This window comes from Centropristis striata, chromosome 15, assembly GCF_030273125.1.
Source record: "Centropristis striata isolate RG_2023a ecotype Rhode Island chromosome 15, C.striata_1.0, whole genome shotgun sequence".
Classification (NCBI taxonomy): Eukaryota; Metazoa; Chordata; class Actinopteri; order Perciformes; family Serranidae; genus Centropristis; species Centropristis striata.
Window position 1 is genome coordinate 10,278,185 of NC_081531.1, and position 23,338 is coordinate 10,301,522.

General features: G+C 38.5%; 2 protein-coding genes across 2 annotated transcripts in view; both read right to left on the reverse strand.

Annotated features, from left to right (window-relative positions):
* Positions 1-1,376: 1,376 nt before the first annotated feature.
* adora2b (adenosine A2b receptor) lies at positions 1,377-16,637 on the reverse strand. Its single transcript, XM_059351172.1, has 3 exons — positions 16,522-16,637; positions 15,897-16,355; positions 1,377-2,741 (listed from the first exon to the last, which is right to left on the reverse strand). Exons 2-3 carry the CDS (start codon positions 16,214-16,216, stop codon positions 2,009-2,011), a joined length of 1,053 nt encoding a protein of 350 aa, XP_059207155.1. The 5' UTR covers positions 16,217-16,355; positions 16,522-16,637; the 3' UTR covers positions 1,377-2,008.
* A 904-nt stretch (positions 16,638-17,541) lies between these two features.
* The window catches only part of specc1 (sperm antigen with calponin homology and coiled-coil domains 1), a 92,619-nt gene continuing 86,822 nt past the window's right edge, over positions 17,542-23,338 (reverse strand). Inside the window, exon 15 of the mRNA XM_059351170.1 lies at positions 17,542-19,785. Coding sequence (XP_059207153.1) covers positions 19,696-19,785 — 90 coding nt within the window. The 3' untranslated portion in view covers positions 17,542-19,695. The remainder of the gene's footprint in view (positions 19,786-23,338) is intronic.

Here is a 23,338-nt window from a genome sequence, read left to right on the forward strand (position 1 = left end):
GCAACAATTATTCAGGCAATCAACTATTCTGCCGAATGAAAAAAAGTTAACTATGATTGATTTGATGATTTAATCATTCATTCATTCATTCATTCGTGCTGTTTCAGCCTGTCAAATATGAAAATGTCCTGCGGAATATCTTTGGGTTTCGGACTGACAGAACAGTTTAAAGACAACACCTTGGACTTTGGAAACTAGGATTATGATCGCAAAATTCCGGGGAATTTTCAAAGTTGGAATTGGAAGTGGGAATTAACAGGAATTTATGGGAATGAACAGAGAATTTACAAAATTGAAAGTTGGCACTTAACAGGGAACTTAATTATAGTCCGGGGAAATATATTTTAGCATAATCTGGATTTAAACAATATATCTGCAATTCCTCCATCACATGCACACAGCACACTGCTTACTGCAGAGCTGAGGCCACGCCCCCTATGTAGGCCACGCCCCCTACATGCACTGTGCATTCCTCCATCACTTGTTCAATTCATTTACATGTTGAATGGGACTTTTTTGGAGGGAGAGGAGCTCTTTTCATTTTATATTTTGAATGGCACTTTTGGGGGATTTTTGGAGGGGGGGTCCTTTTTCTTGATGTTTGAGTGGGTGGGGTATATATATGCAGCCTTAATACAGTTGCCATTTTTCTACAAAGGGTACAATTATTTTCCTACTTCCTGAGCTTTCGTCTTAAGAAATGTTAACATGGAAATTATATGGAGCTCCGCCGCAGGTGTGTTTTGCTTCTCATGTCTGGGTCTGCGTGACTAAATCAGAGAGGTCTGGCTCTTAGCCACCGGGGTCACAGAATGGTCTTATGATCCCTGTGGCTATGAGGGGTGACTCATGGGATAGGCAAAGCATTTGTGTTTTTTGTTTATGTTTGCATATCCCTTCCCCCTTTTTCTTCTAATTTAATTGTTGGTGTTTACTAACATTTATGAGAGTCTCCTGTGTCCTTCCGCCTGTGTGCACACATGTTGTTGTGAAGGATTCACTAGTGCAGCAACAAGACAACACTGGCACTTACATGTAGTTGAATTAACAGCTCAAGAACATTTCTGCTATACAAAGGTATTGTAATGATGAAAATCTGCATTTCCTTATGTACAGTCGTGGAAAAATGATTACACCACCCTTGTTTTCTTCAATTTATTGTTCATTTTAATGCCTGGTGCAACTAAAGGTACACTTGTTTGGACAAATGTAATGATAAAATCAACTCTGATGAGCTACTTTTGATAATCTTGATAATGATTTTGGTTATTATCAAGACCAACCATGGAAAATGTCTAGATATCAGCTCTTAAATTAAACTCTTATGAGCTAATTTTGTTGTTATCATAATTGTCCAAACAAATGTACATTTAATTACCAGGCATTAAAATAAACATGATAAAAATTATTAGACCACCCTTCAATTTCTTGACTGTATATTGAGCATGTGATGGTATATGAGTATGGAGTGTATGAGTTCATTTTAAAGGGCCACCAGCTAAAAATAACCACAGATAGAGACGACTACCATTGTACCTCTCTAGGTCCACAAGTACAGATCTAGCCACACAAAGTTTTTTGATCTTTACATTCTCAAATATAAGGTCTTGTAATAAATAAATTAATAAACACTTAATGCTGACAATATAAAATAGCAGGGCAAAAAAAGGAGTGTTTGGAGTTGAAACAGGGTGGATTCAGAATGATAAATAACATTATAGAATGTAGTTTGGATCCTGTTCACAGTCTTACAAATCCAGTTAGCTTCAACATGTGTTTTTTAAAATCAGAAATCCTTCACAATACAAAGGTTATGTAAGACTCGCCATTCAACATTTCACTGCTTGACCCCTGATTCATAAATAAATGTCCACATTCAAGGCGCATTTGACATCGGTTCGTTTTCACATATCCTACCCTTGTTCTGTAAACATTATAAACCTCAGTGAAAATAAAATTCAACACTGAACCAACTGAGCTGACACAGATAATACTCAGTCACGACTCTCTATAGCAGAGGGTCGATGGTCATGGTGATCTGGTCTCTGTTGCGTCTGCTTCCGTTGGAGCTGAGGTACAGCTCCTCCCTGCGGCACAGGAAGTGTTGGGCCAGGATCTTGCGGAAGGTGTTCCTGAAGTCCTGGATGCGGTAAGCGTAGATGATGGGGTTGACCGCGGAGTTGGCATGAGACAGAATGATGGCCACGTACATGATGATCTCAGGCTTCTTCAACTCGCCGTAAAACAGCGTGCGGCAGTTGAGGATGTGGACGGGCAGCCAGCAGACGGCGAACAGTCCCACGATGATGGAGAGGGATTTGGCGGCCCGGATCTCCTTCTGCAGCAGCCCGTGGTGATGGCTGTCCCCGTTGCCCACGCACTTGAGCTCGATCTGTCTCAGCTGCTTCCTGGCCACGGTGAAGATCTTCAGGTAGATGCCCAGCATGATCAGCAGCGGCGGCAGCACGCAGACAAAGAAATTAAAGTAGACCATGTAGTGCATGTCCACCACACTCTCAAAGTAGCACCCGAGCTTGCAGCTGTGTAGTAAGTCTCCTCCGCCCCTCAGCCCCTCCGTGAGGCCAGCATCTGTAGTGTTGACTGTCTCAATACTGGTGCTGTTACAGCTAGAGTGCTTCTTGTTCCAGCCAAAGAAGGGGATGAGACCGATGACAAAGGAGAGGATCCATAAAATAGCGATGATCTCTCTGGCTTTCTTTCCTGTCATCAACTCCTTGTACCTGGGGAGAACACAGCAGAGGTTAGCATCTTAATAATGTATCTATAAAGCAGAAGCATCTGTGTGTGTGTGTGTGTGTGTGTGTGTGTGTGTGTGTGTGTGTGTCTAGGGCATATCTCGCTGACCGTTAGTCAGACTGACCTAAGATTTCGTATGTGTCTTGTGCATGGCACGAAAGTGTGCATCCTCGATTTTGAAGATTTTTGAATTCATTTTTCAACTCATCATTATTTACGTAGGATGTGTTGCAGCATTGCACTGTTTCCGATCGGACGCCTTTTAGGGGAGCTCCGCCCCATTGTGTGACAGGCCTACACCTGGTCAGTAACACAGTTCACTCTGGATTTCCACCCTGACTCATCTCATCTGTAAGTCTATTTAGCCTACCTATCTTTAGGAGTTTTAAAGTGCGCTACAAGGTTCAATTTTCCAATGATATTCTAATAGTTTCCAGCGAATATCAATGTTCAATGTGTATGTGCTGGATGGTGTGCGTACCTTATGAAAAGTAAGTGTTTTATGGAGTTGCAGATGCTGTAGTGGTTTGCACAGCCACAATATATGAAACACAATAGTTATCAATAAATCTACACATTCCACAACCACACCTAATAACCCTTAGTCACATTATTCACATCCATCTGTTTGTGCTGCATGTAAACTTATTCCCTCCTATATCTGTGTCTGTATATATGTCTAACCATGTTGAATGATTGATTGATGATGATGAAAGTTTCTTAAAATAACTATTTCTGTCTCTTTATATCTCAATGTACATTCATGTATTACCCAATATACACTTTGTATATTAACACTACGCATATAGAGTATTATACCTCATTGTATATCCCACTTTCACACACAACCTCATTTGGCCATAATTGAAAAATCTACTTAATCTCCCACTATATGAATACATACTTCCTACAGGCACTGCATTCGTCTTAATAATGTTCTTAATGTGGAAGTTTTGGACACACTTCACACTCAAAATAGGCCCTAAACACAAGTACGACCCAGCTAAAATACCTGCAAATATGACTGGAAGGGCACTGTGAGAGTGCAGAACCATGCCCTGTCTCACAATATTATTAAAAGTGAAAGATATTTTGTGTATCCGCCCCGTGATTGGAATTCACTCCAAAATGCTTCTTCCTCGGCCCATGCGTCACACTTCCACCACAATTTCATGAAAATCCAGCAGGGAAGTATCTCTGTAATCCTTAGATAAAACATCCTTGTTGGAGGTAAAACATAGCAAAAATCAACACAGTTCAAACATGAATCAAACAACAGTGTATGAGCAAAACAAGATATTTTCTATAATGATTCTATGACCTGAATATTTACCCATGTACCACTCATAATGTTTACTTGTTTCATCTTTATTTAATTTTCTTGATGTATTAAATAAACCCATAAACTCCGTAAATGTAGATTGGTCCTTTTTTGTGCCCTTTGTCTGTTAGTGCAGCCTAACTGACACATTACATTATTATAATGTAGCTGCTTCTGTGCAGCAGAATGCACATCGGACTAATAATGGCTGAGCATCAGGCAGACGATACGAATTATCAAGTGATAGTGAATTGCTGTGACTTGGTGCATTCAAGTGTTGTAGGAAATATCGTCATCACATCCTTTGTGTTTGTGTTTTTTTTAACCAAACAACAAAAGGCATCAACACAAACACAAGCATCCAATCCCCCAGCCACAGCCACATCAACAAGAGTTCAGACGGGCTGAAGCCCTGCATGGAACAATGCAGTCTTCTCATTCATTTGAATTTTAATCTAGTCTGGGGGCGCAGCAGGAGTGCCAACAAACAACAATAACAATGACCGCCTCGTGGTTGTTTGCATCCGCCCACTAATCAAGTTGCACTTTACGTTCATGTCTATCCAAACTCATGTAGCCATGACAGTAGACAATGTTTCAAGTACATAAATGCTTCAAACACGTCTTCAACCCAGCAGCACAGAACATAAACAACCAGTGCAGTTTCATGGTGAACACCCAAGATTAAGAGTTATGGTGTTGATTAATGGGCAGAAAAGTTTTTTTTTTCAGAACGAAATGATGTCAAAGTGAAGCTGACCTGTATGTATGTATATATATATATATATATATACATACATACAGGTCAGCTTCACTTATATATATATATATATATATATGTATATATATATATATATATATATATATATATATAATCAATCAGCTTATCCTTAAATCACGTTGATGTTTGTGCTAAATTTGAAGCATGTTTTAAAAAAATATGTTTACTAATAGCACCATCTTAGTTGAGAACTAGTTTAGCACACTAACAGTTGCTACTCAGCACTAAAAACAAAGTACAGCTGAGGCTGACGGGAAGGCCATTAGTTTATCAGGAGATAACCAAGTTTATCCTGTGAGGAATATAAATATGTGTAAATAACGTCCAAGATATCCATTCACTAACAGTTAAGACCTTTCAGTCCGGTGGACCAACTGACAGACTGACGTTGACATCTGTAGAGTCTACACAACAAAACACAAAACCAGAGATCAGCTTCAAAGTCGAGGCAGCCTTGTTACCAGACAAAGCTAACAAATTAATTTTAACAGTGACGTTTGGGTTGTTTGGTTGTCAGCATGATTTCCTGACAAGATGCAACACTTGTTATTACGTAACAGCACTACAAATCCTAATGACTGGACACCCTCAATGTCGAAGCTTCCCCACTAGTGCATGAATGCACCACACGGACGGAGCAGTTTGTGTTCAATGTTGGTTTAAACACACAAAATCCTCATGAATTAACCTCTGATAAGTTTATCTGGACTTTTATCAAGGGGACACAACACCCCCAATTAAATAAGCAAAGCAAGACAAATAGATGAATGATGACACCTCTATGTAATTTTTATTTGCTATAGAAATACAGTAACTGCAACACTAGTACGCTTATTTTAGCACATTATCAGGTGCTTAAATACAACATTAAGTCTTATGCTTTTCTCTGACAGTATCTCACATCCTGTGACATTTGTGAAACAAGCCTAGTGTTAAAATTACACATCTTGTTTGACGTGTCAAGCTCGTTTCCATTGTGTATATGTTCAGATACTGTATACGGGCCAGACAAATAGAGCATGGAGACTTGAAAATGAAACAGCACTGATACACTTCTGTCTTTTTTTAAATTATCTTCTCTTCATGCTTTTTTGTAAATAAAGTAGTTCCTTCTCATGTTTGTTGCGATGATATGTCAAAAAAATTTCATGTCAAAGACATACATTTTTAAATGCCCCATTACTCTCAAAATGGTTTCCTTACAGTCTGTTGATACGTGTAATAGGGTGGCTTTTCCAGAAATAACAAAAAACAACCATATTTTGAGATATCCAAAATTTGAAATTTGAAAAAAAAGGTCAAACTATAGCATGTCGAAATTTTTCGGGAAAAAGGTCATAAACTTTTTAAATGCCGCAATACTCTCAAAATGGTCTTATTACATGTAGTAGGGTGGCTTTTCCAGAAATAACAAAAAAAACCCACCATATTTTGAGATATATATAAAAAAAAAAGATAAAAAATCATAATATAGTATGTCGAAAAAAGTAGCCAAAGTCAAAATATTGGTAATTCTTTTGTTTGTCCATAAATGCCTACAATGATTTAAAATAGCTTGTTGGTCATAGTATATATGATATAGTAAGACAGTTATGGCTCAGTGTGATAGGAGACTGACTAGAACACCAAAGGTTGTTGGTTCCAACCTCCTGATGGACGATACATTTTAAAGTCTACAACCACAATGAAGAAGTCAAATATGACCAAAAACAGCAGCTCTGTGTCAGAGGAGATAGCATACTGACTTGAAGTCTGGGGGTTGTTGGTTCAAATCTTATGAAGTTGGAGAAATTTAGATTTATAAAACCTACAACCTTTTGTCTTCTAGTCAGTCTTCTAGCTCACTGAGCTTTCTTCTCTGACACATGGTTATATTTGACTTTTCATTGTGGTGTTGGACTTTAAAAAATTGCTTTTCTTTATGAGGTTTGAACCAAGCACCTCCTGTCTGTTAGTCAGTGGGTTATCACACATAGCTATCTGAGGTCAACATATCAGCGTAAAATGTCCCCCCAAAAAATAAAAAACAAACAATATTTTAGTATGTCCAAAAAAGTCATAGTACAGTATGTCAAAAAATGTAAAAATATGGTCATTCTGTTGTTTGTCCAAAAATTACTAAAAACGATTTAATATAGCTTGTTGATCATAGTTATAGTATAAAACATCCAAAAATATTGTAAAAACAACAATTTTAGAATATGTCCTAAATTTTTTAAAAAAAAAGTCATACTATATGTCGAATTTTTTTGTGAAAAAATCATACATTTTTCTAATGCCCTGATAATTTCAAAATGGTCTTATTATAGTCTGTTTATATATGTAGTAGGCTGGCTTTTCCAGAAATAACAAAAAACACCATATTTTGAGATGTCCAAAATTTGAAAAAAAAAAAAAAAGTCATACTATATAGCATGTCGAAATTTTTTGTGAAAGAATTCAAAGAAATTGAAATGCTCCGATACTCTCAAAATGGGTTTATTATAGTCTGTTGATACATGTAGTAGGGTGGCTTTTCCACAAATAACAAAAAAACACCATATTTTGAGATTTACACTGGTTCAACATGTTCCCCATAAAGCCATCACCTCATAAATGTAGTTGATGATATTAAAATCATGAATGGCAGGTGCACAGAGGCTGAGTATGGAGATGTAGCGCTGACTCACACAAGTGTCGTCCTGACTGTGCCCATCAGATGAACAGCTCTTGATTCAAAATGAGCTGTTTCCTCTAAGTGATTCAGAGAGGCGGCCACATGGCAATGACTCACACACACACACACACACACACACACACACACACACACACACACACACACACACACTAGTCTAAGCTGGAGATGCCACAAATAATTGATCTCCACAGATGCCTGGTACATGACCACACCATATCTGCACTTTAAATGTGTTGTAATAATGTAATAATCATCAGTTATAAGTGACCATTTAACCATTAATTAAGTATGAAATAATCATTAGTAAATAATTAATAATTCATTTCTTATATATTAATCACTCAGGTCATTTACAGGCAAGTTATAGTCGATAAATTATTTGTGAATGATGAATAAGTTATTTTGTAACTAACACGTCACTTAATTTAAACGTTAATTATAACTTTTATGTTGTTTATGGAATTTTTTCCAGCTGTGTTCCAGTTGTTTTTCATCGTTATAGTCTGTGTGTCATCACGGCAGAATGTGGTCCGAGACAGCTACTGTAGTGTCTGTCTGTCTGTCTGTCTGTCTGTCTGTCTGTCTGTCTGTCTGTCTGTCTGTCTGTCTGTCTGTCTGTTGACACATTTTGTCACTGCGATAGAGTCACAACTGTATAAGACCCTGTCACAAAACTTTACAAGTGTGCGGTTTCGGATCACAGTGAGTTTGGAGATGGGTGTGGTCCGAGCAAGAGCTGGAATTACTAGGAATTATGCTGGTGTGATCTCATCACAAGGTTACATTTTACAAACCTAGTATCCCTGGGAAAATTTAAAACAATTCAAACGGTCCATGTAACTGAAAATTGCACTGGTTTTACCTGAGTTGGATTTAGTACTTTCATGTATGTATAATGTGTGTATTGCCTATTTTTATTTTCTGCCGTTTTTATTATATGTTGTCATGTATTGTCACTGTCATTTTAAACTATAACTGGCAACCAAGCTTGGCCAGGTCTCCCTCAAAAAAGAGATTTCAATCTCAAGGGACTTCCAGGTAAAATAAAGGTAAAATAAAAAATAAAAAGATGTATGTCTTAGTAAATACATATTAAAATGTATCCCCATATGTGCCTCAAAATAGTTATTGGTTGCTGTTCAACTCCAGTGTAATTGATGGGACAATATCCACAACCCATGCACAGTCTGTGTATAAATGTACTATATACGTTTATAAGGCTCTTTAAAGTTATAGGCCAATATCAGCCACTGTGATACTTTGTGAACCTTGGAAACTTTGTTAACAATCATGGTAAACTATAAAACAAATGGCTGAAGCTAAGTTCCTTTTTTCATAGAACTGAACAGCACTCTGTCTGTCACCTAACCAGTCTGCTGTTTCACTTCACTGTACTTACATATAATTAGCACTGCAGGTTCTCACATCCTCTAACAAAAGGCGATGAACACAACAATGAGCTATACGGGCAGAAAGGAGGCACGCTGCTGGTTTTAATGCTGCGTGTCACATAACCACAACATCCACAGTTCAATTCTAGCATGTCAGACTGTCTTTCTTTTCTTCCTCTGTTTACTGCCTGCCTCTTTGTTATCAACAGTCAAATACAATAACAGAGAGCAGCATTCAGCAGACGCTGACATGGATTATCAATGAGCCATAAATTAGCAGTGCGTAACATCAGTTGAGGATATGGTGAAGCTGTTTCAAAGGAGACAGTTATGCAAAAAGGCCTTATCAGCATTATTTGTTTATAATCTGCTAAGCATGTTAATATTTAGTAGCCTAACACATGAACAGATACAGGCTAAATTGTCGTGTGGTGGTTAGCACTCAGCTCACAGCAAGAAGGTCGCCGGTTCGACTCCTGCATCTCTTCTGTGTGGAGTTTGCAGGTTGTCGCTGCATCAGTGTTGGTCCAGCTTCCTGAACCTGCAGTTTAGGTTTAATTGGTGACTCTAGATTGTCTGTAGGTGTGACTGAGAGTGTGAATGGTTTTTGATCTCTATGAGTCTACCCGGCGACCTGTCCAGGGTGTAGCCCGCCCCGTACAATGACAGCTGGGATCGGCGTTGGCAAGCAGCTAGTCTGTTGCAGGCCACATTCTGGCCTTTGTCATGGCTCAAAAACTGACATCAGAAAGGCATCCACGGATTAATTCCACAGTCGATGTGTGATGATATCTGATCCAGTAAACTTAGACACCGTACAGAAGACTCAATCCCTGTTTTTGTTTCCTCCGGGCCATCTTTACAGTAAAGGATCTGGTGAGGGCAATTCATGGAGATATAATCTACAGGTGCATCTCAATAAATTAGAATATCATAGAAAAGTTTATTTATGTCAGTAATTAAATACAAAAAGTGGAAATAACACATCATATAGATCCATTACACACAGAATGAAACATTCCACGTCTTAATTTATTTAATTTCTTCTAATTATAATGATTATGGCTTACATTTAATGAAGACCTAAAATTCAGTGTCTCAAAAAATTGAATATTACAAAAGACCAATTTTAAAAAGTATGTTTATTATGGAAATGTTGGCCTTTGAAAAGTATGTCTATCTATATGACTCAATACTTGGTTTTGGCTATTTGACTTTAGCTACTGGAAATGGACTTCTTCATGATATTCTAAAGTATTGAGATGCATCTGTATGTGACCGACTCAATGTTGTTTCGGGGTCCTTTATGGGATTAACATATAAATAAACAGATGAAATAAAACCATCCCATAATAGGCTGCAGCAGCCCCTCTGACAGTGCAGGCAGGAAGTAGGTGTCAACAAAGTTGGTTTCAAACAATTTGTTAGTAAAATGTAAGTTGTGATGCTGTGAACACGCTTCTCAATCATTAGCCTTGTCTACATCTACGTGAGTGTGAACAGCACGGTGTTATAATATCTGATATTGCTGACAGTGAATAATTCATCAGTGGTGTGGCAGCTCCACCTCTGTCCTGCGGCCCCCTGCAGGGAGGCGAGCAGGTCGCCCCCGGGGCCATGAATAATACAGCACAATGCCCACAGAGGAAGCTTCACAGCTCACTGCGACCTCCACACCTTCTCCCTGCTCCTCTCCAGCAGGCCGCACACGGTCCACTTTTCCCAGAGGGTCCATCTCCTGCACATGGCCTCCCACCCTCTCTTTCTATTTGGAGTTGGGGAACGGGCGAGCGGCTGAATGGATTAGTTCTGGCATGACGACAGCACGCTGGCATCTATCTTTGTTTTGCTTTCTTCCCCTGCTCCATTCTCCATACATCCCCTCCTCTTCTCTCTGGCGCTGTGCTTCCGCCCGGGGCCACAGACCTCTGCCAGGCCACACACACTCTGAATGCTCACAACATCCGCTTAAATGTCCAACACTGTCCGCACAAGCTAACAGGTGCCGTTCACACTGACAACACAGGCAGATTTTATACTTTGCCTGTTTGTCTGTGCAAGCAGCGCTGTACAGCATTTGCATTGGAAATTGTATATATCTCTATAAAACAGGTCGCTTACTATTATGAAAACAAGCTGCAGCATTTCAGTTGGCAATGATGCTCTCCTTTTGTGTGTGTTAATAATCCAGGACACCACTCTTCTTTCCTTTACAGTTTTTTTTGTGTGCAAATTTTTTGCTGAGTCACTCAGATATATTAACCCTCCTGTTAGGTTGCTGGTCAAATTGACCCATTTCAAAGTTTCAAAATAGAAATAAAAAAGTTGTTTTTTCACAAAAAGAATTTTTTTTAAATGTAAAATAAAATTGAAAACAAGTAAAACCATTGGATTTTAAATGTAGGCCATTCCAATGTACATAAAAAAAAATTAACATGTATTTTTTTTTTTAAATGAAAAATTAGTGAATTATCCTCATTGAACCATGATCTGTGAGAGGTAAAGAACATCATTACACTAAATATTGATGGAAATAGTTAGTTATGGAGTTATTAATGAAATATAAACAATGTTTATTGGGAAGCGCCAGGTCAAATTGACCGAGGAACATTATCACAGGAGGGTTAATAATATAATAAAATTACTAAACTGTTGTATAGAGGTTTAGTATTTAGGTGTATTAGTTTTCAGCAGGTTGTGGAAGTGGACTAATGTTACTACAAAACATTAAATTTGTATTTTTTTTAATTAAATATGCATATATATTATTTTATATATTTCTATAATGTATTTTTTTAATTACATGCTTATCCTTTTTTCATTGAAATGATATTTGATGAAGGAAAAAATTCACTGTTAAAAGACAATTTGTCTTTACATTTCAATAAATAAATAACCGTGACTATGATTTTCGCTGTAATGGAGCAGCCCTATAAGGCAAACAAATAAACGTATTTAAACACAGATGTGTATTTGTTAAGCTTTCATGGTCCAGTTGAGATGTGGTCATGCAGGAATAGTTTTGACAGAAGAGTAAAAAGTAAATAGAGACATAATCTGTGTACGTGACATGTTCATGGGAATTTTTGCTCTCTCTGTGTGTGAAGGGGTAACTTGCTGTCAATCACTTTTTGGTTCTTGTTGACTCATTATCAAAGTAAAAGCACAAAATCTATTTTTAGAGTATGAAATACTCCACCCCTGTTGGCTTGATGGTTAGTTAGATAGGTTTAATCTTCTCAGGAAACAGCTTGTGGTCAGCTTGGTTTTACTACAATTACAACCAGTAATAGTCATGGGTTAAACCCCATACTTCAGTTTAAAACACTGTTCTGGCTCTCACAGATATACAGACACGTGGCAATCTAAAGGGCAAACCTGAGTCAATGAGTGGAGAAACATAACAAATGCAAATTTACATAAAACTGCAAATTTCCAATCTAACCATGTGAAAACTCTTTACGTCGACTGTTCAGCTAATTCAGACAGTACAAAGAAGTCAAACTCAAAGAAGTCAGATTATTAAAGGAATTGTTCAACATTTTTGGAAATGTGCTTCAGTTAGATGAAAACATTGATATCGCTCTTCGTGTCTACATGTGGTTGAGATAAATTTCTGTGTAAACCTATTGTTTTTTTGCATATACCACACATCATCAATCACACAACACTGACATACACTGCTAAACCTCAACACATTTAGATCCAGTGGTAAAGTTCCACTCAAGAGGACACATTTTCTAATATATAGAAAAATACTATTATAATTCATGCTTTGTTTAACATGGTTTTCCCACCTCTAGCCTCCGCCCACCAACCTCGGCTGCTCACGCCAGGTTGAGCAGAGAAAGTGCAGTGTGAGTCAGATATGGATCTGCTAGATAAGAGATGCACATCTTCTGTCCCTATAGGATGCATGCTGGATCTGAGAAATATATGTAGTAAAATAGAAAACGAGAAAAGAAAACACTAAAATAGCTCCTGTATGGAGGATTTATTGCAAGTAGTGACGTTTTGAGCCCACCGCTCTTTCTCAGACTTGTCAGAGAGGAGTCAGAAGTCTGAGGGAGAGCCGTCTACTCATCTGGGTCTGGATCTGACCTCAGTGATATTTCTCTTTACTAACAAGTCTGCTCTCCACTGAAGGTTTCAGGCTTGACATACCTAATATAGCTCGCCTGCCATGTGTTTAAATCTCAGATTTTTATGAAAGTGTACATAGAGTACTGTGCAAAAGTTTTAGGCAGGTGTTCATAGTTTTTTTTTTAATCAATTAACAAAATGTATAGTGAGTGAACAGAAGAAAATTCTAAATCAAATCAATATTTGGTGTGACCACCCTTTGCCTTCAAACCAGCATCAATTCTTCTAGACATTTTTTCACACCTGCCCAAGACTTTTGCACAAAACTGTACATCTCCCCCTTTATTAGAGAAATGTGGAAACACCGCTCTACTGACAAACTTTGCACAGATGCAAGTCTGCATAGTCTAGGTCAGACATTTGAGGGGACATAACAAGAACAGGACTCTCAGTGAGAAGTGCGAGGACGACACATCTCTCATCTGCATCTTAAAGCATATTTCCACCTGGACTCTGTTCCCATCATTTTGATATTGATCAAAAAATCCACCAACTGAGCCCTGCCTGTTTCCCTGACTCTTATACTACTTATACAACTTTTTGACATTTTTCATTATTTGTGAAACACTAAATGATTTACATGAAGCTGTACCACACCCACTGCACCCTCCATGTGCTCTAACAAAGACAGGAAGACTCCTAAACATGAAAATGATGATGATGATGCCCGCTTTTGCTGACCTCATCGAGCCAGCGCTGCTGGTGTGGGTGGAGAAAAACCCTTTGAGGTCTCTGATGTGCAAAAGGTTATTTGAAAGCCCCTACAGGACAGAGGGACAAAATAGCCTCTGGGTCTTTTTCTGAGAATGGCAAACCAGGAAGACGGGGGCTTGAAGAGCGTCGAGTGGGCGTGCAGCTCGGGCGACTCATGGGGTTTAAAACATCTGGCTTTGGCCTTTCACTTCCACTAAAACCATCTGTGAAAACACTTTCATCTGAGAGCCCCAAAGGCAGGCAAACTGGCCAAACTCACACACACACAGCAGCCAGCACTGTGGACATGTAACCTAAGCTGAACATGCACACTGGTCTTATTATCACGTGCGTGTTGTGAGGCAGGGCTTTGAGGGGAAACTATAAAATATCATGTTGAAAACGTTTTACAGAGGGTGTTATGAGCGCGTTGCTGGTTTAGAGGCAGTTAAAGTTTCTGTGTGAGGAGGTGGAAAGAGGTTTGGTTTCCGTCTGTGGGTCAAAATAGAAGCAGAAATCTGGATTTTTACAAGCTACTCGGTTGGTAGGGGACAAACTTTTATCCCTGACTAGTGTCAAACTGTCCTTTCTTGCCAGCGTTTGAGCCTAATGGAAATGACAGCACTACACATGCAGCCCCACGGCAGCAACAGCTCACCCAGTGCCCACAACAATCACTGCCTATAATAACAAACACAAGTGACACGTTGAAATGCCAAAAACAACAACTCCTAGAGGCAGAAAGCTCCATTCTGATAATAAAACTGGTATTGTTTAATTCAGGGAAATATCAAGCAGCCCTGTCGGCCCGTGCCTGTCCCCTCAGGCAGGCTGTGGACGCTGCACCGTGGAGCTCGGTGGCCTTTTCCACCAGGATCAATGAGGAGTGACACAGGGTGGCCAGGTATTGATCCGGTGCCTTCTCCTGCTGTGTCACATCAAACAGCTGCATGACAGATCTTTGCATCTTTTACAGCTGCAGGAGGCGTCAGATGAAAAAGAAAAGTCCTTGCCACACTGCATGTAAAGGTTTAGATCACTCAATCAAGGTTATAACAGAGTCACTTCAAAGTGTTGGCTAAGTCCGTCTCAAACAGCAGATTAAAATAATGTTTAGAGAGGTATTAACTGATTATCATTCCACGTTTAGATATTAACAGTGCTATTTATACCCGAGGCATTAAGCTCCACAGGAAACTGATTCATGAGATCACAGAGCTGATACTAATCTTCCAGGTCCTGAATTCAATTATTTTCCATAGGGGACACCGGGGGTTGTACTGGTGGACCAGTTTCACAGAGTGGCGGTTATCACACCATGTACTTTTGCCTATCTGTAGTAATAAGGGAAAATATTCAAAAGGGAGACTTTTTATACATTATAATTTGTTAAACTTATAAAAAGCTTAGAAAACTGTTATTTAATCCTAATGGAACAAGATAATATTTAATGTGTTATGTTGAAAATTATGTTTTTTTTGTCATATTGAGACTCCTGTCCCTTTAAATATATTAGTTTGTTTTTTCCTAAATTCGCTCGTTTTTACTTTTGCAGAGTTTTGGAGTTTGTTTGTTTTTTCAGATTGTTTTAATTATCATATTGACTTCACACTGTACCTTTCGGAGCATATTAATGTTATTTTCATACATGTCTTTTAATTTTTTTATGAAACTATGAACACTGCATAGGCTATATAACACTTTTTTTACTTTTTTTTTTTTTTTTTAAGTTTCAATGATGATTAAGGGCTTTTCCAACCAAAACAAGTTTGTTTAAAAAAAAAAAAGTTTTCGTACTGTAACTGCTGATAATAATAATAAAAATCATGTAAAAGCATACAAAGTGAAACCGTCATACTTTCTGAGACGGTTCCAATTCAATGGGCTCTTTTATGAAGACAGGATGAAAGAAACTCAGTACATCCTGCTTATTTACCAAAATGTGTATTAAGAATTGATTAAACAGTCAGCACACTTTCAGTTTTAGTTTCAGTCCTTAATTCACTTTGATTGATGAGGAGAAAGAAAACCACACAGTCTGAGGTGCCACTTCTTTCATTATAATCTTATCAGATGTCAACGTTCATCAACATTTTCTAGTTAATTCAATCAGTGATAATAAAAATGACTCACCTCAGAGGAATTTTGACGGCCAGATATCTATCAATGGCAATAGCAAGAAGGCTGAAGATGGAGCTTTGAGTCAGTACCAAGACAAAACATGCCAGGAAGAGACATCCATAGAAGTCCAGATATATGCCGATGCTGATGGTTATAGCAAACGGGATGGCGAGGCAACCGACCAGAATATCAGCCACAGCAAGGGACACGAGAAAATAGTTGGTGGCGTTCTTCAGAGTGGTGTTGATCGCGACAGCCCAGCACACCAGTATGTTGCCGGATATGGAGAGAAGAGCAATTACTACTTCAATCCCGATGTACAAAGGATTCATCTCAGCAAAGTGTGTTAAAGGACTAAAGGCTGCAGGCTGAACATAACAGAAGACACTGCTTCTAGTCCCAGAGGAGTAAAGAAGTCTTTCTGCTGTAATCCAGGAATATTCCACAAGTGTGAGCTGCAGCGCCAGCCATCTGTTGGAGAGAAAGGACTTCACTTTATTTTCACATTAACAAAAAGCGGCAATTAGCTGCTGTTGCATCAGAAAGTTGTCAAAAAGCTGCTGCAGTCCTCCACTCCTGCTGCAAAAGTTGGACACATAAAAAGGACAGAATGTCAGTGGAGATTGTTCACGCTCACCTTAATGAACCTGCACATCGTCTCAGGGTGTTTTCACATTAACAACGACCGATCTGTGGAGCGCTGAGGCGGCATCTGTAGATCTGCAGCGCAGGCAGTGTGTCACACAACTTCCCCTAGCAGCGGTTTTGAAGTGTAGAGGGAAAAGCAAGAAAAAAAAGAGGGGGGAGAAAAAAAATCAATTTCACAGAGAAGCCACGCCCCGAACACACACATACACGCACGGCGATGCAAGTAATGTGGTGGGCGATGGGTGGAATCCCAGGCGAGCGTCACCGGTCCGCCGTGCGTAATTACGCGCCGATTAAACAGCATCCAACGACGCCTCCACGTGCTTTCCGTTTAATGTAGATGCTGTCTTTGTTTGTATAGCACACACACACGCACGCACGCACGCACGCCAGCACTGCTCACAGATGCAGACATGCGGCTGCATCTGGTTTCAATCAGGCCGAAATCGCGGAGTTTGTGCCCCCACGCCAGGGACTCAGTGGAGGGAAAAGCAACCAAAATAACTGGATTTACTCACGTTTTACAGCACCACTAAACTATTGTTTACCTTCCGATTCTGTCTGACGCCAAAGCATGAGATGTAGTCAGAGATAAAAAGAAAAAGAAAAAAAGAGGAAAGGCCATGTTCTAAAAACCAAGAAAAGGTTTTCCTTTAACTGCATTTCATTGACCAAGTTTGAATTATCTGAAGACCTTTTCTTTTTATTTATTGTAGTCTGATATTTCCAGTAAGTGTTACTTCGTGTACCTGCTGTAGCAGCTGAAATGTGTCAAAGTAGAAAAGGTGTGATGTAAAAAGTAGGCAAACCTTTTCCACTCAGTATTCCCACATACCCAAATGTTTCACACCCCTGGCACAGAGCTGTAATGGGCACAGTGGAAAAGCAGTTTAACCTCAACTAGAGCAATAACACTTAAATACACACAGAGCTGAAACAAAAGTGTTTCTACTGAGCATCTCTGTGTCCAAACTTAATCTGAAGAAAAATTAAAAGAAAAAGCGAGTGATTGAATATAAAACTTGACAATCCTTTATTGAGCATTATCCATCCAACAGGCCTCCAAATGTGACATCTGTAAATAGAAAACTGCACACACTTCTGTCCACATTCTCACTTTTCAGGATGCAAGTCTTGTAAATAAATAAATAAACACTTTTATCTTCCAAAACACAAGGGCATCTGCAAATGGAGGCTTGTCTAAATCATACTACAGAGAAAGTATTGTGCCTCAACTCTTACATGTAAAAGTCATCCTCTGCTTCATAATTTAACATGGCATGCCAAATATGTACATGAATATTTTGCAAAGCAGCTGCAGTACCATAGAGTCTTGATGAAACAACACAGGAGGGTTAGGTACGATGGTTTGATTTAGCCAGTCCTTCATGTTGTGAACAATGCACATATAGAGATTTCATTTCATAAAAAATATGTCTAGAAAAACTATTCAGCAACTCTCTTAGTGTTAAACCAGTTTTAGTATTGCATCACAGATGGCAGCTAAGGTTTGTCTATTTCTATTATTAAGGATGCACACAGTTAAAGGTGCAGTTTGTAATGACTGGCCATATTCTCCAAAAACAGGGGACAGTATTTCCCCTTGTGCAATACATGATTCACTAAATGCAGCGATGAAAACATTACAGTTAGACACACAATAAATCTTGCAGTGTCTTCAAAATGTTTAGAGAACTTTCAATTCTGCCTTAAAGAAACTGTTGCAATAGACAGGTCCCTGAAGAGTCTGGCTTTTTTGAGATTACTCGCTCAGTGGAGACACAGAGAGCAAAGGTCCGACAGAGAAGAGTCACAGGCGGATGCTCTGCGGCTAAACTATTTGGGATGTTTTCATGTAAGTCTGGTCTTTGATATCACTGTAACGCTGCATTCTGTGCAGCCGGTTTACGCAAACTACTCTTAGCCTAGCCTGGGTCCCGACTCCCCTGCCTCACTTCTGCTTCCTCTGGCATCGCTGCCTCTGACTTTTCTCTGCCGGCTGTTGTTCTCTATGCATAGAGCAAGTGGGAAGAAGCTAAACACTTACCGTTGCAACACTGTCTTTATCTCAGAATCTCAGTTAGTGAGTGGCTCTTCATTTTTGTTTAAGTTGTAAATTAAAGATGCTAACTGCTGTACCGCTACAGTGACTCACTACCGCCTTTTCGAGGCACAAGTGATATTACAAGACAGCACAGTCTGTGGCTAGCATGCTAATATTAGTAGATATTGCTACAACACAATACATATACATCAGCACTGTCACTTCTTCACACACTGTTGATCATTTTAGTTCATTTTTCTACGATGCTTTAAACTAAAATCTGGCCAAATCTTACCAACTGCACCTTTAAAAGTTGAAAATATAAAAGTTCAACTCAAATCTGTCAGTTCAAAATACTCTCTGCTCTGCAAGGTGCGACTCCAGCGGGTTAACAATAAGCACACAGTATGAGAAGTGATTGATTCTTTGAAGCAACATAAATTTGCTCAGTTTGGTTTCACGCGTGGCTGCAAGTTGTTGGGTGAAAGGAGGCGTCAAGCTGCGCACTCAGACAGAAGCTGACACTCTCACCATGCATAGATAGTCTGTAGAAGTTGTGTCTTGGCAGAAGATTTGGCACATGTTGAAAACAACCAGACGAGAGCATTTGATTCACAAACCCAAATAATAAGCAAAAAAAAAAAGAAAAAATATATTTTCTACTAACAGCCAGTTTGAGACAAAAGTTCTGTATTTCTATCAATTATTTCAAAGTCAGTGTAGAGGGATTTAAAATAATCAAATAAGTTTTTAATCCCTCTCTCAGTTGTGCTGTCAACAACCCCGAAGCCTGAAAAGTATTTTGCACCATAACTTCATTTGTCTGTGAATCAGATGCTCACTGGACACGTGAAAGTTCATTAAAATGAACAATGTGATGTGTTTCCTGACTGCAGTCTTTGTAAATTTGGGCCTCGGTGTTCACTGCAGCATCTCCATTAAAAAAAGAGATAACAGCAGCGCCGTGACGTCCAAGTCCTCAGTCATGTCACTGGTGTCAAAGCAGGAGAAGTGTTACGGTGGCAGCGTTCGGTCTGCCTGGAAGGTAAATGTAGTGCTGACAGAAAAGTGCTGCAGTGCCTCCAACTCATCGGTCTCCAGCTCCTCGCTCCCCGTCAGTCAGGTCTCAAAGTACTTGTAGATCTGAGAGACATACTGCATGACGCTCTGCCAGTCCGGCCTGTCTGTCTTCATCAGCTCCTCCATGTCCTGTTTGGAACAGAAAGAGGGGTGAAAGAACAGCGGTTTAGGTGTAGAGTTGGAGTTATGGCATGGGAGGATTATGAGACAATGGGCCCCTGGGCACAGACATGCATGGATCTTTCCAGCAGAGGAGCCTGGGCGGAAATTCATCCTTGAGTTATGGTATTTTTATTGCAATAATTTTGGACTTTACAAGCAGCAGCCCTGTCAGGCTAATCACAGTGGAGGAGGAACTGAAATACAGTTTCATGTATTAAAAGTGTCTGATATGATCTTCTGATCAGATTTTTTTTTTTTTTTACTATATTCTGCCATTACAACACAGCAGAAGTTGTGTGTGTGAGAATTTCTCTTAGCCTGGTCTGCATTACACTCTTTAGTGCCCACACTCTTACTGACACTGATATGTTTATTTACAAGATAATGAAAAAATGACAGTAAATGTGCAGCTCAGGCTCCATGACCTGAAGGCGTGAAATGAGAACCTGGGATGCCATTCAGCCAGAACTACAATGAATTTGTTTGATCCAAAATGATGATGATGATGACTTTAAAATCATTGAATTTCATTATTTTTTTGCACCCATGTGTGATTGTGAAAGTATAACCATAAATGGTGAACAGTTTTATTATAAAGTCACTAAAAGAGTCTGCAAACCCTATGAATATGAATGGGAATGTTAGTGATGTTTTTAAAAACCACAGCACTCCCATTAATACAATCAGCTTTAACACTATGCAACAGCTGCAAGTGGTTCACATGAAACATTCTAATTTATTTTGTTACATTTGTTTTCATTTTTAAACGGTTTCTTCTTTGCATGTTTTTTACTTAAATTTTTCCTTTTTCTAATTTTGTGTTTGACATTACAGTTACATACAGTCATGAAAAAAATATTAGACCACCCGTTTTTTCTAATTTGTTGTTCATTTTAATTCCTGGTACAACTAAAGGTACATTTGTTTGGACAAATATAATGATAGCTCATAAGGGTTTAATTTAAGAGATGATATCTAGCCATTTTCATGGTTTTCTTGATAATGATTTTGCCTATTTTTGTTGTTATCAATATCTTTGTCCAAACAAATGTACCTTTAGTTGTACCAGGCATTAAAATGAACAATAAATTAGAGAGAACAAGGGTGGTCTAATATTTTTTTCCATGACTGTATATGGTACTCACTGTGAATGAAGGTGACCATTAACAGTGAGACTGTTGAAACAAATGTTTGTTAGTCACCTTTAAAGTATATCTGACTCTATTGTTGGCTGTGTAAGACTCAATGAGAGATCACATTAACAATCATTTTGGTGTCCTACATTTCATTGTTTGACTGCCTTGACCTAACCATGAGAAAGGGACATGTGGTGACCTCGCTGATGAAATTATATAATTTTGACACACGAGTCAGCTGTTTTGAGTGAGTGAGGGGCTTTTGCAGGACAAATGGATGCGATGTGCTGCTCAGTATGAAATAATGTGTTTCAGAAAATGTGCGTAAGCTGTAATTTACAGTATTATGAAACTCCTTTCTACAGAAGACTGATGAGCTATGTGAAGCTGCAGTCGGCTGCCCAGAGACAGTGATGAGTCACAGTGAACCATGTTTTCACATGACTCCGTATTGAGCCGGCCGCACAGCAGTTTCCCTAAAGCTATGAAGAAGCTCCAGTACAGTCACTTCCATGATGTCTCAACCTCCTAACGGGAGGATGATCAGCTGCTCTCTGGTCTGCGTCTGGCCCTTTTTGTTTATTCAACAGATAAAGAAGCAGATGAAAAGTTGGAAGTTACTGACATGGGAACAAGATTTCCCATATCCAGTCTTAGAACCACAAGCACGCAGTGGAGAATTATTAAGAAATATGACCTTTGGTCTCAGAGAAACATTTAAATAATTTCCTCGCTGAAGTCCAGCTGGCTCTTCCGCATTTAAAGAAAATGAACTGTTGGCCTGATTTGTGTATTTTCTAAGTCATTTAAGAGCAGCTATTTTGGTTTGACTCTCAGAGAGAAAAATATCCAACTACATTCATCTGTTTTATCGTGTTCCTCAAAACATGAAGCGGTCATCAGCAAGTGCAAAGACAGTACAAAGGAAAGACTTCATGTAGAACATGTCTCAGATACTCTGCAACAAATTCTAACTTGTATTTCAGATGAGTCAAAGTGACAACAGTATGGACAGCAATGATAAAAATAGATATGAGAACAAATACTTCATATACCCTGGCTGCAAGATTGCAGCAGATTATTAATCTAAATCCAACTGTTTATCTGTTTGCACTGGAAGTTGCGTTCCTGAGGATTTGACTTGGCCTGCTGAGCATTAAACTGTTCGTGTCCACACTCTTACTTACTTACTCTCGCACTGGCCTTTGTTTTAAATGGTCATGAAAAAAGAAAAAGGAAGGAAGTTAATGTGCAGCTGTTCTGGCTCTATGACTCGAAGGTGGTGAAATAAAGTTTTTTTATGCAATATTTGTTTTATTCCAAATTATCTCCTGATTCGAAACAATGACTTTAAAGGCATTTAATTTATTTTCCTCAATCGGCTTGTTAGTATGAGTGGTTGGGATCCTACAAAAACATGTTATTTCACACCAAAGTTTGAACCCTTTCTGGATTTTGTGGTTTTGTCTGGGCTTTTCAATAATGCACAAACTATCCCTATAATCCTCATACAGTGTCTGAAGGAGGACTCTTAACTGATATGTATAAATTAGAAGAGGCAGGTAGCAATGGTGGAAAGTAACTATGTACATTTACTCAAGTACTGGACTTAAAGTACAATTTTTAGGTACTTTTATGTACATTTTATGTAACTTTATACTTCTACTACACTACATTTTGAAGCATATATTGTACTTTTTACTCCTCTACATTAATTGACAGCTTTAGTTACTTTTCAGGTCAAGATTTAAAATGAAAAACATGATACATTTAAAATTATTACCCATTTTTATAAATTAAACCACTTAAAAGTTTATTAGGTAGTTAAAATGAGCGGAGTGGAGTCATTTCACAGTGTGGTATTAGTACTTTTACTGAAGTAAAGGATGTGAATACTTCTTCCACCACTGTCCTTTTTACTTCTTTACTTTTTTTTTTTAACTTTTTTTTAAACTTTTTTTTTTTTTTTACTTTTTAAACTTTTTTTTTCTTTAAAAAAAAAAGTCAAAAAAAAGTAAAAAAAAAAAAGTAAAAAAAAAAAAGTCAAAAAAAAAGTTTTAAAAAACAATTTGACATTTTAGGAAATACTTTGTGTTTATTTATTACTTTTGGAAGGATTTCCATGAAATGAGCTACACACATTCATGTCCCCCTCAGGATGAATTGAAAAATCTAAAATTAAGTTTTTCAAATACTGGAGCAAAACAGAGCTCCAGGAGGACTTCAGTTCGATTCAGTTCAGATCTTTATTGTTCCTCGAGGGAAAATTTGATTTACAGTAGAGGGCAAGAAGAAAAACACAAGACATGGGACATTTATCACAGTTACAGCAAACAACCAACCAAAAAATGTAAAGTAAAAGTATCAAGCCATTGAAATAGTCA

Coding starts and splice junctions, on each gene's coding strand:
- adora2b (XM_059351172.1), bottom strand. CDS start 16,216: ATGAATCCTTTGTACATCGGGATTGAAGTAGTAATTGCTCTTCTCTCC. Junction 2,742..15,896: donor GCCGTCAAAATTCCTCTGAG/GTGAGTCATTTT, acceptor TGTTCTCCCCAG/GTACAAGGAGTTGATGACAG.